Source organism: Leopardus geoffroyi, chromosome X (genome assembly GCF_018350155.1).
Source record: "Leopardus geoffroyi isolate Oge1 chromosome X, O.geoffroyi_Oge1_pat1.0, whole genome shotgun sequence".
Classification (NCBI taxonomy): Eukaryota; Metazoa; Chordata; class Mammalia; order Carnivora; family Felidae; genus Leopardus; species Leopardus geoffroyi.
Genome location: NC_059343.1, coordinates 12,411,491 through 12,425,156, shown reverse-complemented (window position 1 = coordinate 12,425,156; position 13,666 = coordinate 12,411,491). Strand labels below are relative to the sequence as shown.

General features: G+C 36.0%; 1 protein-coding gene across 8 annotated transcripts in view; it reads left to right on the top strand.

The window, feature by feature from the left end:
* Positions 1-12,887, top strand: part of AP1S2 (adaptor related protein complex 1 subunit sigma 2) — a 28,587-nt gene extending 15,700 nt beyond the window's left edge. For 2 of the 8 annotated variants that reach the window (XR_006711069.1, XM_045472555.1), the window contains 2 exons: positions 10,731-10,739; positions 11,597-12,887. Coding sequence is in view for 6 of the 8 variants with exons in the window: in XM_045472555.1 (XP_045328511.1) it covers positions 10,731-10,739; positions 11,597-11,644 (57 nt within the window). In the remaining 2 variants the exon portion in view is untranslated. Of the gene's footprint in view, positions 1-5,627; positions 8,614-10,730; positions 10,740-10,987; positions 11,046-11,596 lie in introns of those variants that run through there. The other 6 variants (XR_006711068.1, XM_045472556.1, XM_045472551.1 and 3 more) reach the window with 5 other exon arrangements.
* The last annotated feature ends 779 nt before the right edge of the window (positions 12,888-13,666 follow it).

Sequence of the window (13,666 nt, the reverse complement as noted above, 5' to 3'; positions counted from 1 at the left end):
AATAACATGCCTTTTAGTATAAAGTTGGGGGGGGGGGGTTAAATTAAAATCTTGTTAATTAAGAATGTTTGGGAATGCTACTCAAACTCAAGAATATTGTACATTGTTTTACAATAGCTAGATATGTTCAAATATTTACAATATCCTTTAACAGCAAAAAGTGTTTTGATATAAATCCTCTTAGGATTTGGTTTAATAAGACAAACTCCTTTGATTCCTTTGTGATTTCCATTGTTTGTTAAAGCCTTTAAGCCTAACCCTTTTTCTTTTAAATTGGGTTAAAAGTTAACAAGGCCAGCGTATTTTAATTTTTTTAAGTGTATTTATTTTGAGAGAGAGAGCGAGAGCAGGGGAGGACCAGAGAAAGGGACGGAGAGAAAGAATCCCACGCAGGCTCCATGGGGCTCAAACCAACAAACCATGAGATCATCACCTGAGCCCAAATTGGGAGTTAGACGCTTAACTGACTGAGCCACCCAGGCGCCCCCATATTGTAATTTTTTATAGGTAAACTTGATTGGGGTCTGCTAGAACAAACTAGATAAGTAAGGTTTGGTTACATTAATGCTTGAAATGGAAAATACAGAAAGGCAGATGCAGAAAAAACAAAAGGCAGAACAAATCTTGTCTTTCATTTTATGCTTTATAAGAAACAATTTGGCCAATGTCCTTGATCACTGGTTTTCAGGTTCTAATCATTTTGTTCTAGGTGTGTTTTTTGAGCTCTGTATTTGCCTGCTTTTCAGAATTTGAGGATTCCCCCCCCCCTTTTATTTTTATGAGTTAAATGAGTTTCATTTTAACTCATTTTGAGCCTGCTCTTGCTACTCTGGGCTATTTGTAATAATGAAAAGTTGGAGCAACTTAAAATCAGTAGCTGTAAATCTGATTTTCAAAGATATTTGACAAGAACCCACAGTAAAATACATTTTTATATCACAGTAGTTACACGCACATAAACTGAAAAAATATTTTGTTAAATAATACTTTTATTTCTTGTGTTGCAATCTCACATTTTCTCATTTTCTTCGATGCTGATCCTGATCTACTAAATTGATTGCATGAGGCCTAAGACTGGCACCTGCAAAGAGCATATTCCTAGCCGTTGGTGGTGATTTTTTTTCTTTAAAAAGTACTTTCTGAAAAATTTCAAGGTTTGAGGGTTCCCCCCTCCTACTGACACATTCTTTTACATTTTCTTTTATTGTTTCCTCTATTGCCTTTTTTTTTTTAATAAAAATGTCCATTATAGAAGAATGAGCAAATACAGGTACGCACACTAAAACATAATTTACCCATCAACCAGGGACGATTAGATTAACTCAGTGGTTCTCAACTGGGATGGGGAGTGGGGCAATTATGCCTCCTCATGGAACATTAAACAATGCCTAGACATATTTTTGATTGTCACAACAGGCAGTGGAGTGCTACTGGCATCTAGTAGATAAAGACCAAGGATGCTGCTAAGCGTCCAACAGTGCCCAGGACAGCCCTCCTAGAATAAGGAATTTATCCAGCCTCAAGTATCAGGAGTGCCCTGCTTAAGAAACTTTAGTTTAACACAATAGGATATATATACAAAAATTCCATTTACATTTTGCAGACCACTATATCTTTTCAATATAATATATAGTCCAGAGTATAAATGATTGGCTGCAATGAATCAAAAGCAGGAGGGGGAAAAAAACCCCTAAGGACAGTAAAAGGACGACAAATGTGCTTAATAAGAACATGTAAATGGCTATAAAAACCACCTCTGTGAGTCAATGAAATCACCCTTACTTGATAACCAGTGCCTGGGGAGATAATCTGTGGTTGACTTCAACACCTAACCCACAGCAAAGCTTGTGGGTTGTCACTATATAATTTCGTTTCCTGAACAATAACCAAATCTGTTGATGTCTGTTAAGGTAATTGAGTTTTTACGTGGAAACAGAATTGAGTATACCCTGCAGGCAGTTAGAATATTTTTTTAATTTTCTGCTGTTTTCCCCATTCACTTTAGGGATTTGATCTTTTTTTTTTTTTATAGGAGGAATAATTTAAATGATCAGAATTTGCAAATACAGGCTTTTATTGTACATGCAGACTTTTTTTTTTTGTTGTTCTTCTGTACCTTACTAGCCTTCAAGAACTTACTTAGCAAAAATAGAGAGTTTGAATATTTGAAATTCAGTGATTCAAGGAAATCTTTTATGTTTTGAAAACCCTGATCAAATTTAAAGCATTTCAAGTCCTGATCCAAATGGAAGACCAAGGCAAATACAATACAGTTACCCTAAAGTATGCTTAAAACTATTTCAAGTCTAAAGTGATATTTGCTAATTAGTCTGGTTTTTTTTAATTTGAAAAGTATAATTAACTGCCAGAGAAAGTAATTTGTCCTTAGTATTTTATAACTAATAGGTTTTAGAGCAGGGTTTACAAGATGGTAGTTATCCCTATCATTTTTAAGACAAACTTTTGAGACGTGGAATAGAAATAGATCAACAGCACAATAGAAAAAGACAACAGTAGATATAAATAAATAATTCACAGATGAAAGAAAATAATTCACAGATGAGAGAAAAAAACAAATGGCCCTTTTATGTAAGGGAATGTAAATTAAAATATGAATGATAACTTCTTTTGGTTCTTGGATTGGCATGGATGAGCAACCCTCTTGTCTGCTGCTTATGACCACTTAAACTTTGTAGTCCATTTTGGAGCATGAGTTTGGTGCTGTTAACAGTTAAATGTGTACACCTTTTGACCCATCAGTTAAATTTCAAGGAATTGTGTCCAAAAGAAATATACAAATACACTAAGGCTCAGTGTAATATTAAGCCATTGGAACTTACCCAAATGTTAATCAATGGGAAATAGGTTAAGAAAATTATGCTACCTACATACATGGAACTGTTAACCTGGTTGTAAAAGCAATGAGATTGATTTCTATGTAATGATAAGGAAAGATACAGTATATCAAGTGAGGAAAGATCTAGGAGTGGGACATTAACTTATCAGCATTACCTGTGAAAATGTTTGAGGTCCCCCTCCCTTTTCTAGAACTGTAAAACAAACATGTACTAGAAGTAGAAATATATTTTTAATTTACAAGTTTTTTAAATGACAAAATGATGTTGTGTGAATGGGAGAGTACACATTGTGTTATTCCATTAGGTAAAATCAGGTAGAATTTGCTAAAAAGAAAGTTCCAGCATGTAAAGTGAGGCATTTGTATGCTCTTGGCCATTTTAGACCCTAACTATCTGGAACAACCATATTGCTCTTGCCAATCGGTGCTAACTTAATGTCAGAAAACTTTCTGACTTTACTAGTGCCTCACAATTGCTGATGGAATACGACTGACATTATGAGCTGTGTCATAAAAGGTACCTTATAAGGGCTTTTAGTTCTTCTCTTGCTATTCATTGCTAAACACAGATCTTCGTGAATTTGGATCTTCTCTGGCCCTTTGGTCTTTAAGCACAAGGAATAGGGTTCCAGAGTTGAGAGTAGGAATTCTGCCACAGAATACAGTGAGGGGCAGTAAAAAGGACCATTATATTCTAATGTTTTTTTTGAGAGAGAGAGAGAGAGAGAGACACACACACACACACAGTACGAGCGGGGGAGGGGCAGAAAGAGAGGGAGACACAGAATCTGAAACAGGCTCCAGACTCTGAGCTGTCAGCACAGAGCCCTACATGGGGCTCGAACGGCGAGGTCATGACCTGAGCCGAAGTCGGATGCTCAGCCGACTGAGCCACCCAGGCGCCCCTGGACCTTTGTATTCTAGAACATGAAGGACAGAGGATACTACTTTTAGTACAAGGAATAAGTGAAGCCCCTCTACAAGAAAAACGAATAAAGCAGTAACTTCAAATTATAGTTACTTGTATTTTTCATTAAATGTAAACTATTTTCTCTTTGTGTACTAGAAAATCGGGAGACTAGGTTTTCCGTTTTGGATCCAATACCAGTAGTTAACTTAAGCACTCATCTCAACAAGACTTAAGTCTTCAGATAAGTGCTAGCTTACCAGATTTCATTACAGTTTCCCAGATTGTTATGAGTTATCGGCCTAGTATGGTGACTTTCTGGGAATTTTGAAGGTGATGGAGTTTGTCTTAGCAATGTAGGCAGTTTTAAGAACAGGTGTAACTTAATTCCTCTCTCTGCTGTGTTTGTTAACCTCCACTTCCCGCTACCTCTGGTTCTTTTTGTAGGGGGTTGAGAAGAAAGTTACTCTTAGTATGGAGGAAAGTTGAACATACATGCACGCACACTAAGGAGAAGGAGCAAATGCAGACAGCGATAGACTAAAGGGGAAAGTATATTGGCAGGGTGAATGGGAATGGAATCAAAAGCATTGGTCTTAGGCAAGACACATCTTCCTCCTGTTAAGAGGAGATAACTGAGTAAAGCTGTAGTTTGTTTTTTCCTCATCAGCTGGATGAGCGAAATTGAGAAAGTTGTCATTTTCTTTGAGAAACTCGTCTAGAGAAGAGCTGCTAGGGACGGAGGAGAAAGAGAAGACATAGATAACCTGAGGGAAATGTTGAGGGTTTGGAATAGACTTAACTGGGGAGTAAATGAGTGAGGAGTAAAAGGATTGCCCAGGACTGTAGGCCCATTTCAGGTTGAAAATAATGTCTAATCTCTAATCAGAGAACAGGTCTCCAGAGAATTGGTACTAAGGGCAATTTGCGGTATTTGTGTAATAAAACAACTGTGTTAAAAAAATGTTTGTTTTCATTCTGGCCTCTATTCCCCTGTATTTGAAATCGCTGATGTTTTAGTGTATTAAGAAACTCACCTTGCCTGGGTAGTGGAAAAAGATAGTAGTTCTGGTTCTGCACAGGACCCCTTGTGCATTATGACACGCTTGACTCTCACCCTCCCCAATTCTTAAGTAAATAATTATTCCATGACTCATTAGATGGACTGATAGTGTGAGGGCCCAGAATACTAGAGTTATATTTAATCTGCTGTCATATTTTCTTTGGATATTAGAGAAAAAAATCATTTGGCTAATGTGGGCATATCTGTCATTCAGCTTAAAATTAACCTTAAATGTTAAGTGGTCACTAAGGCATTTATAGCACAGCTTTTTCAGACTGTCTCAACTGAGAAATTATTGAAACATGTTACGGTAACTTAAAAGTGGTAAAAGGATACATTATTTGTGTGCATTTTAGGGTTTCTGAAAGATATTTTTCCAATGAAGAGGGTTTTCTCCCTGTGAAGAATATTCTTCACACTTGATGGATGCTAATTTCTTGTTTAAGTATACTTAATAGGGATCATTGGCTGTAAGGAATAGTTTGGTTTATCATCTCCCCTTTATGAAGTGTAGTAAAAGGTCTGTCAGACATGCCGGGCAGTCATGTTTGAGAGCTGTTTGTTTTCTTCCATAGTAAGTCTCTTCTGGGGAGGACTGCTGGTGTGCTCAGCCCTACTTGGGACACTAACTACCTTTCTCTTTTCTTTCAATGGGCATAAGCTCTCCATGGTTGGTTTTTGCACAGAGTGTATAGAATTAAGAGAAAACAAAAAGATTTAAAGCTATAATATAAAGGTTCAAAGAACTGCTATTTAGGTGAAAGGTTGACAGACTTAAACTTTTCTTGTTCTCTCTCCAGAAAACAGAGAATATGTATCACAGCAAGAGTTTCATTGGGTGTAAGAGAGCGTACTAGAATACGTGCTGGAGTTCTGACACGCATCAAAATGTAGTAGGACCTATGAATTCAGTTTGGTTTTTGTCAAGTTTGTTATTTATATTTTAGTATTACCTGATAAGTCTGATTCCATTAAATCTTAAGGGATAGTCCCAATACTTCGTTTAACTGCTATTTTCATAGGGAATTTTACTCTGCTAGTCATTCATCGTTGGGACTTAGAATTTTTTTTTTTTTTTACACAGAATATTGAAATAGGTTCAGAGGTTCTTTGACAAAAAAGTATTAGTAAATACTGTGAAGTGCTAATGTCACTGATAACAGAAATAGAATTCCCCTATGCAAATGAGAGCTTCCATAAGAACACGAAGCATTTGGGGTTTATTACATTATTTTAACTTGCTGGTTCATTCCACTGTATTGAGTGAGGAAGAAGGCACAACTGTCTCTTGAAAGTGTTTAAGAATTATCTGAGGATTAAAATTTAACTGGTGCTTCTCAGATACTTTTATATTTAATGGTTCTCGTATGAGAGATCTGTCACATATTTGAACAGTTTACATGACTTTGTAGCCTAACATTTCAAAATGCCGAATTTAATATTAAAATGAGGATATTTTAGAAGCACTCAAATGAGCAATTTTAAACTTTGAATCACAAGCCTTTTGGCAGGGGTAAAATCCCTTTGAGAGTCTAAAGAGCCCTGGGCCCTCTTCTCAGGAAAATCTGCACAGAATTTTGCCTCTAGTTTTAAGGGGTTTGTGGAGTCCCTAGAAATCCATCTCTGGACACTCTAGGCTCAGTTTAAAACCTCACCTCAGGTTACCTCGTTGACATGAGAAACTTCTATTTACATAAATTTGTAGGCGTAGACAGTTGACATCTTTTTGGAGATTTCTTTATAATCTATCTTGAGGATTATTTAAAAAGTAATATCCTCAGTCTTAAAGGCATTGTCTTTGGAGTTTTTGTTGTTGTTTTTGTTTTCTTTTTGTTCTGTTTTTTTAAAGCTAAGTGAACCATTAAAAACCTCCATTGCTACTTAAAATACCAAATGGGTGACTGCTTTTCCACTACTTCTTGGGAAAGATTTTCCTTTAGGATCTGTAAAAGAGTTTATGGTCACCTTAGGATGTAACGATTTTCATTAACGGATTAAATTCCTTTACTTTGTGTAATAAAATCCTGACATACTTGAAGACTGGCGGGAGGTAGTGTTCTAATTGAACTTTCAGTTAACTCAGTACTGACCAGATGACTTTACACTGAAAATCTTTTCAGCCTGTTAGTAAACACAGTGCTTTTGGATTTTGTAGGACATAGATCATTTTGATTATCATTATATGAGGTTTTTAAAAGAGGAATCTGAACTCCTTTAGCACTGTTTATAAGCTAAATATTCAGCCATAGACCAAAGAACAAAAACAAAAATTTAAGTTTCCATTTTCTTTACTGTGCAGTAAACATTCTAGAAATCTGATTGTGTCTCTCAGTTTGTATACTGTATAAGAATATATGCATTTCTTTTGTAGCCACGTCATGAATATTTTAATGTCCCTGTGTACTAAATGACTACTCATCGTGTATGCAGAATTGCACAGAGGAAATAGAGAGCTGATATACTTATGAAAGAAAATGCCCTCAGCTTGGTGACTGATTATCTTGTATAATCATTTCAGAATCAATACCTTCACCATTGTAATTTTTTTTTTCCTGTCGTCATTTCTCTGTTTAATTTTCATTCTATATATGATCTTGATATAGTTTATTCCTGCTCTCAACTGGTTTAATTTCTTCTTGCAATATGGCCTATGAATGTTTTGAGTAGTATTTCACCTTAAACACGTACATGATTCATCTTGTAAGAGGAAACGTTAGCAATCGTTAAAGTTTTTACCAAAGAGCATATAGCAGAAGTGCTACAGCAGAATAAACAGTGTCGTAACATACAGTGTGACTTGGTCTTCAGATGTTGGGGGAGAAAAGAAATTCTATTTAGTGTGACTGTATTACAGCTCTCTGTGAGCTAATGTATTCTAACGTATCACATAAAAGTATATTTGGAAATAATTCAAGAAAGTAAAATCTGTACTATTACATAATATTTAAGGGTGAAACATTCACAGTTCTTAAGTTTGTAATGCCATGTATATCGGATCACATTTGTGCCACACAATATTGAACAGTCCCTTTAAGAATGATCAGAAAACTGTGTTAGAAGTCTCTTCTACAGTATCTGTTGTTTAATAGGAAATAACCTTTTCAAAATGTTAATACTGAGTTTGTTTGTATAGTTAAAATCCTAAGACAGTTTAAATACTAGTATTTTACTAGTGATGGTTTTATAATAGATTAAGTCTTCATTTAAATACTTAATGATTTGTTAACTATAGTTTTATATTCTAAATATTAAGACTTAATATTGATTACGGTGTATAGTTTTAAAACGTGCAACTTATTATAAAAGGAAAAGTATCCAATAATTCATTGCTTATATGTAGAGAGTTTAAAGCCTGATTAAGTAAGCTATCATTAAACCAATTCAAAAGATGCTCAAACAGGTTTACCACTGAAAGACGACCTATGAGAGTGTCTATTAGGCCGGTATGCAGACCAGTTCTTTCCATTCTCGCTGTACTGCATGACATTTGAAGCACCTGGACGGGCTATCAAATGAGAAACTTAGCATTATACCTTGAAAGCATTGGGAGACACTGGTCTTTCATTTCCATTTTTGTCCTCTGCCCCTCCCCCAACCCTGCAATATGTTATTCATCTGGTTTTAATGCTGAATATGCATTGTCTCATGCCTGTTTGCTTTGGATGCTGTGTGCTGAGCTGTAACAAGATGTTGCTTCTTTTGTTATTTGTATACAGCTGCTTGCTTTAAATTAGTAGATTCTGAAATCGCTTTTCTTGCACGTCTAAAATAAAAGTATTGCATGTACTTTGTCTCATGTGAATGACTTTTTTCTTCTCCATCCCTTTTGACAAATATATTTTACACTTTAGTTTTTCCAGGTAATTTTATTAAACATATTTAAAAAACATAAAAATGGTTAAGCTGGCAAATTCTGTCCAATGTACAGTTCAGGACTGTTAAGTATATTCACGTTGTGCAGCTGATGTCCAGAAATTTTTCATCCTTTCATACTGAAACTGTGGCCATTAAACAACTCCCCATCCCTCCCCTCAGCCCTTGGTAACCACCATTCTGCTTTGTTTCTATGAATTTGATTACTTTAGAGAATAGTTTTTCTAGGTAATTTTGAGCTACAATTTCAGTGTGAACATGGCAAAATTACATTTTATATTATGAACACAATTTGTAAAAAAAAAAAAACAACTAATGTACAAATAGTACAAGTCTCAAGGAATCAAATAAGTAACTGATTGCTTTTAAGTAGGCCTTTTGGAAAGGACATATATTTTAAATAATGCATATGGGACACGTAACATGGTTCTCTTCAGGAAATGCTATATAGGATTACAGGCAGTAAGGACATAGGGGAAGTCTGACCAGCTCCGGGGAATAGAATGGGAGTCATTCTTACATGGATAAGTGAAGAATGTTACCTGCATGGAATTCAATGTAGGCATCTTTTAATAAATGCATTAAAGGCTGTATGGTGTTTTTAAAGACAATTTAACATTACAGTTGACCTTTGAACAATGAGTGGGTTGGGAGCGCCAACCCTCCCAGGCAATTGAAAATTCACATACACCTTTTGACTCCCCCAAAAACTTAACAGCCAACTGTGGACTGGAAGCCTTACCGACAACCTGAACATTCAGTTAACACCTCGTTTGTATATGTATTATGTACCATATTCTTACAGTAAAGTAAGCTAGAGAAAAAATGTTAAGAAAATCCTAAGGAAAATAGAGTTACCATATGGTAACAAAGTCCGCATGTAAATGGACTGGTTACAGTTCAAGGCCTAAATGGAAACGATTGTTTTTAAATTGTTTCCTTTATTTAAGATATATGTGATTCAGATGTCAGTACAGTATATGTAATGTCTGAGGCTAAACATGAGAAGGGAAAGAGACTGGCTTACATGATTCTTGGGACTGTTGCATCTTTCCATTAGACTTTCTTTAAACTGTATCGTGAAAACTCTGAGACCTGCAAATAAAAGAGAACCTTTGTGTGCACATCACTCAGCTTCAGCAACCACCAGCTCGGTACTCTTAGTACTATGCTTGTTTCGTCATCCATTTCCCCCCACCCCCATTTTTGCCTCAGTATTTTAGAGCAAGCCCTAGACCTCTTATTTCATCTTTAATCCTTTGATATGTATCACCAGGAAAAGAAGTACCACAGTCCTCCCCCCACCCCCAAAATTGACAGTAATTCCTAATACTTGTTCCTGGTTCAATTTCTCCTAATTGTTGAAAATGCATTTCTATACTTGGTTAGAACCAGATTTCCAACAAGGCTCACGTTGTATCTGGTTGATGTCTTTTAAGTCTTTTCATCTTTAACAACTCGTCTGCTTTTTTTCCTTGCCATTTTTTTAAAACTGAGTCACCTATGTTGTAGAATGTCCTCCAGCGGGTTGTAATCTTGTGGCGCTGTTTAACCTGTTTGCTTATCCACCATATATATTTTGATGTGTAGCCTGGTTAAGCTGAGGTTTCGTTGGGGGGAGGGGTGGCGAGGGCAAGAATACTTCAGAATTTTTTTCTTTAACCAAAGCTGATTTTTTACCCATTTTTCATTAGTAAACACACCTACTAAAAGGTTACCATAAAAACTTTATATGCAGAGTTGATTTATAGTACTTTATTTAGTACTAAATGCTAAATACCTTCAGTTAGGTCTCAGTTGTGTAATGTTATCGGTTGACATTTTTTTGAGCACTTTCTAGAAGTCAGGCACTAAGCCTTCTCTCCCTCAAATCTCTCTATGAAGGTAAGTACTATCCAAATATGGAAACAGACTAGCGTTTAATTTACTTAAGATTATTCCATGTACTGCTTTACATGCAATTAAATCTAACGTATGGATTTGTGGTTTAATATTGTTCTTTTCCTTGTTTTGTGCTGTACCATAATTAGGATGCAAAAGTAAGTTAATTTGTTATTGGATACTAAAAATTACGTTTTCTCCATTAAATTCTAGTATGCCTTTTAATTACAGAATTATTGCAAGTAACCCCTGAATCTGACCTGGTCCTATTTTGTGATATGCAAAATCAGCCACTTTGGAATATTAAGTAATTTTTTTCTAGATATGCCTGCTTTGTCTTGTCTTCCTTTGACATTTAAAAATGAATATTGATTGTTACATAGGACAAAAATGCCTTTGTCCCCAGGTATTCTTTCTATGTTGCCTCACCAAAGCCATTGGTTGCCTTGGAGAGGTCTGGGAAGGTGAGTTTCTGAAGCCATGCTGCTGGGGACAGTTAAGTTAAAAACTGAGTAAAAACTCAGAGTAAGATATTTCTATGAATACACATGACCAAAAAAAAAAAAAAAAAAAAAAAAAAAAAAAAAAAAAAAAAAAAAAAGGGCCATAGGAAACAACATTATGTGAAGATTCAGAAGAACTCGGGGTTTTCCCTGCTTTTTATTTAGGGGAGGTTTTGAATTTTAACACAAAGATAACTTACTTTTCCTGTAGCTAATTCAGTAGCAATGATTTCCTAAATTGCCAGCGGGCTTGACTGCTTTTTGTGTTACAGCGATGGTACCCAGCACATTGGTAGGTAATTAGTGGGTATTTAATGCATGCTGAAAATACCCTTCTGTGGTCTTTTGGGGTCCACAACCCTGAATAACCGCCTGCTCTCAGTTTTAGACTGTGCCCAAACCAATGAACTGCTTGCATTGTTTTCTGAAACTTGCACATCCTTCCGTGTCAATTTCACACTCTCAAGCTTCCCCGGATCTGCTTACCAGAGTCTCACATTTTCCCTCCACAGGAAGCTGAAACCCCACGTAGTGTTCTTGAAGAAATTGGACTGACATAACTCACCTCCCTTGTTGATGACTTCTTGTGACATTTCACACACTGTAGATGGTCACTGCCTTCATGTCCATGTTAGCTAATGGTATAAGATGACGTCTTGTCAGTATTACTGTTTTGCTAAGCTGCTTCATTCAGGCCTACACACAAAAAAAAATTTTTTTAAAGGGAACTTTGGTTAATCAAGTGATAACTTAAGGGACTTAAACATGAGTTAGAATGATGCAGAAAAAGAAAGGCACCTTTTCTGGATATTTTAGTTTTTAAATGTTTCTCTCAATCTGATTATGTATCTATGAGAATGACACAATTAGGCAATCTATATTCATTAATTACGGTCTTTGGCAAAGGAAACTGTTAAAAATTATAATATGAAACCTGATTATATGAAACCAAAGACTAGTGTGGGACATTTCAGTATATCTGAGGATAAAGGGAATTGATACATATCAAATGAATTAAAATTTAACTGTTTATGTTGAAACTTTAAAAAAGAGAACCAAATTTATACCAAAGACCCTCATTGGAAACTACATACTTAAAGGGAATACACAAATGACTAAATTGAAATGGTGTGTTTTACACTAAAAAATCTTTCCCTGGCATTCCAGACCTGGGACGAGGAACAGAGAGCGACTAATAGTGAGCACGTTATTTTTAAGGCCAAGGAACATTCAACTCCTGAGACAGATTTTTTTGTGGTCATAACCATGTAATGACTTAGATGGTTTTTGATGCCCCCAAATAAAAAAGGAAACATTGACGTAACCTGGAATTCTTCATAACAGCATCTTACAGAAAATATGTTTCTTCTCTTCACAGAGTGTTGCTTAAGTCATTGTTTAAAGCACGAATATTCCTTCCGGGGTGCTTGTTAGAGCCAAATTTATTTAGCTTCCCTCCACTTACAAGTGCTGCAAACGTTAGGGCAGCTTCATTCCCTTCCATGGCACTGCCTAGTTATCAGAAATCTTCTAAAAGCAGACACCGCCTTTCATATAAAAGTGATAGTCGAATGAGGTAAAATGGCATTAGTGGGCCCTATATTTTTTAAAGCTGTACAATTGTTTCAATGTCACTTTTATACATACTTCTGTGTATGTAAACATGTCTTCATGGTTTACACTTCCATTTGTATCTGCTGGGCTGGATTAAGCTTTGTTGTGATTGTGACCAATACATATTCGGGCCATGTTAGCACTGTCTTATCACATCACCAATTGGTTGTAATAAATGTTCAACGTATACCATTGTAGTGTGTTTTTATCTTTCTCTTTGCAAAGGTTTATCAACTATGGGGAGCTGCTTAAAGAATTTTACATTTTTTCAGTCAAATGTCAAAAATTCATCTCCGTTTGAATGTGGTTGCTAAAAGCACACACAAGATAAACGGTGGAAGATGTAAGGAGTCTTCATGTACTTCAAGCTCATTAAAAAACAATGTGGATTCCATGCTGAGAGCCTATCCACACATTTATTTTCAATCAATAAATGCCGCTTTTAAAACCTTGATGCAGTTGACTTTTCTACTCTTTCTGAATGAGCAACTCTTGATTACTCCAGGTAATCGAAGGTACTGCACATCAGCCGGATCCCCATTCCCCCAAGCCCCGGAGAGGCTAGCACACTTGCCAAAATGAACTGATGTTTGCAAACTACTGCCTAATATAAGCAGCAACTCAAAACTTTGGTTATCATGATAGTTAAGGGACCCCCCTCCTAAGTGCAGATGGGAAATGTTACATACTAAAGCAAGGATGGTAAAGAACAAAGGATCAACTACCATCAAGTTTCTAGTCTGCTAAAAAGATACTTGCAGACTTAGTCTCCAATACTCAGTTGGTTTATTCACTGGAAACAGGCCTGATGGGCTTCTGCTGGCAACGTAGAGCTGGAATTTTTAAGTCATAAATAGAAATCACGTTATAAATTTAAAAAACAGTAATACATTTAAGTTCAAGATGCACACTCGAATGAACCAGTCAAGTGGTTTAAAAACTGCCCTTTCCCTCCCTCCACACAATGC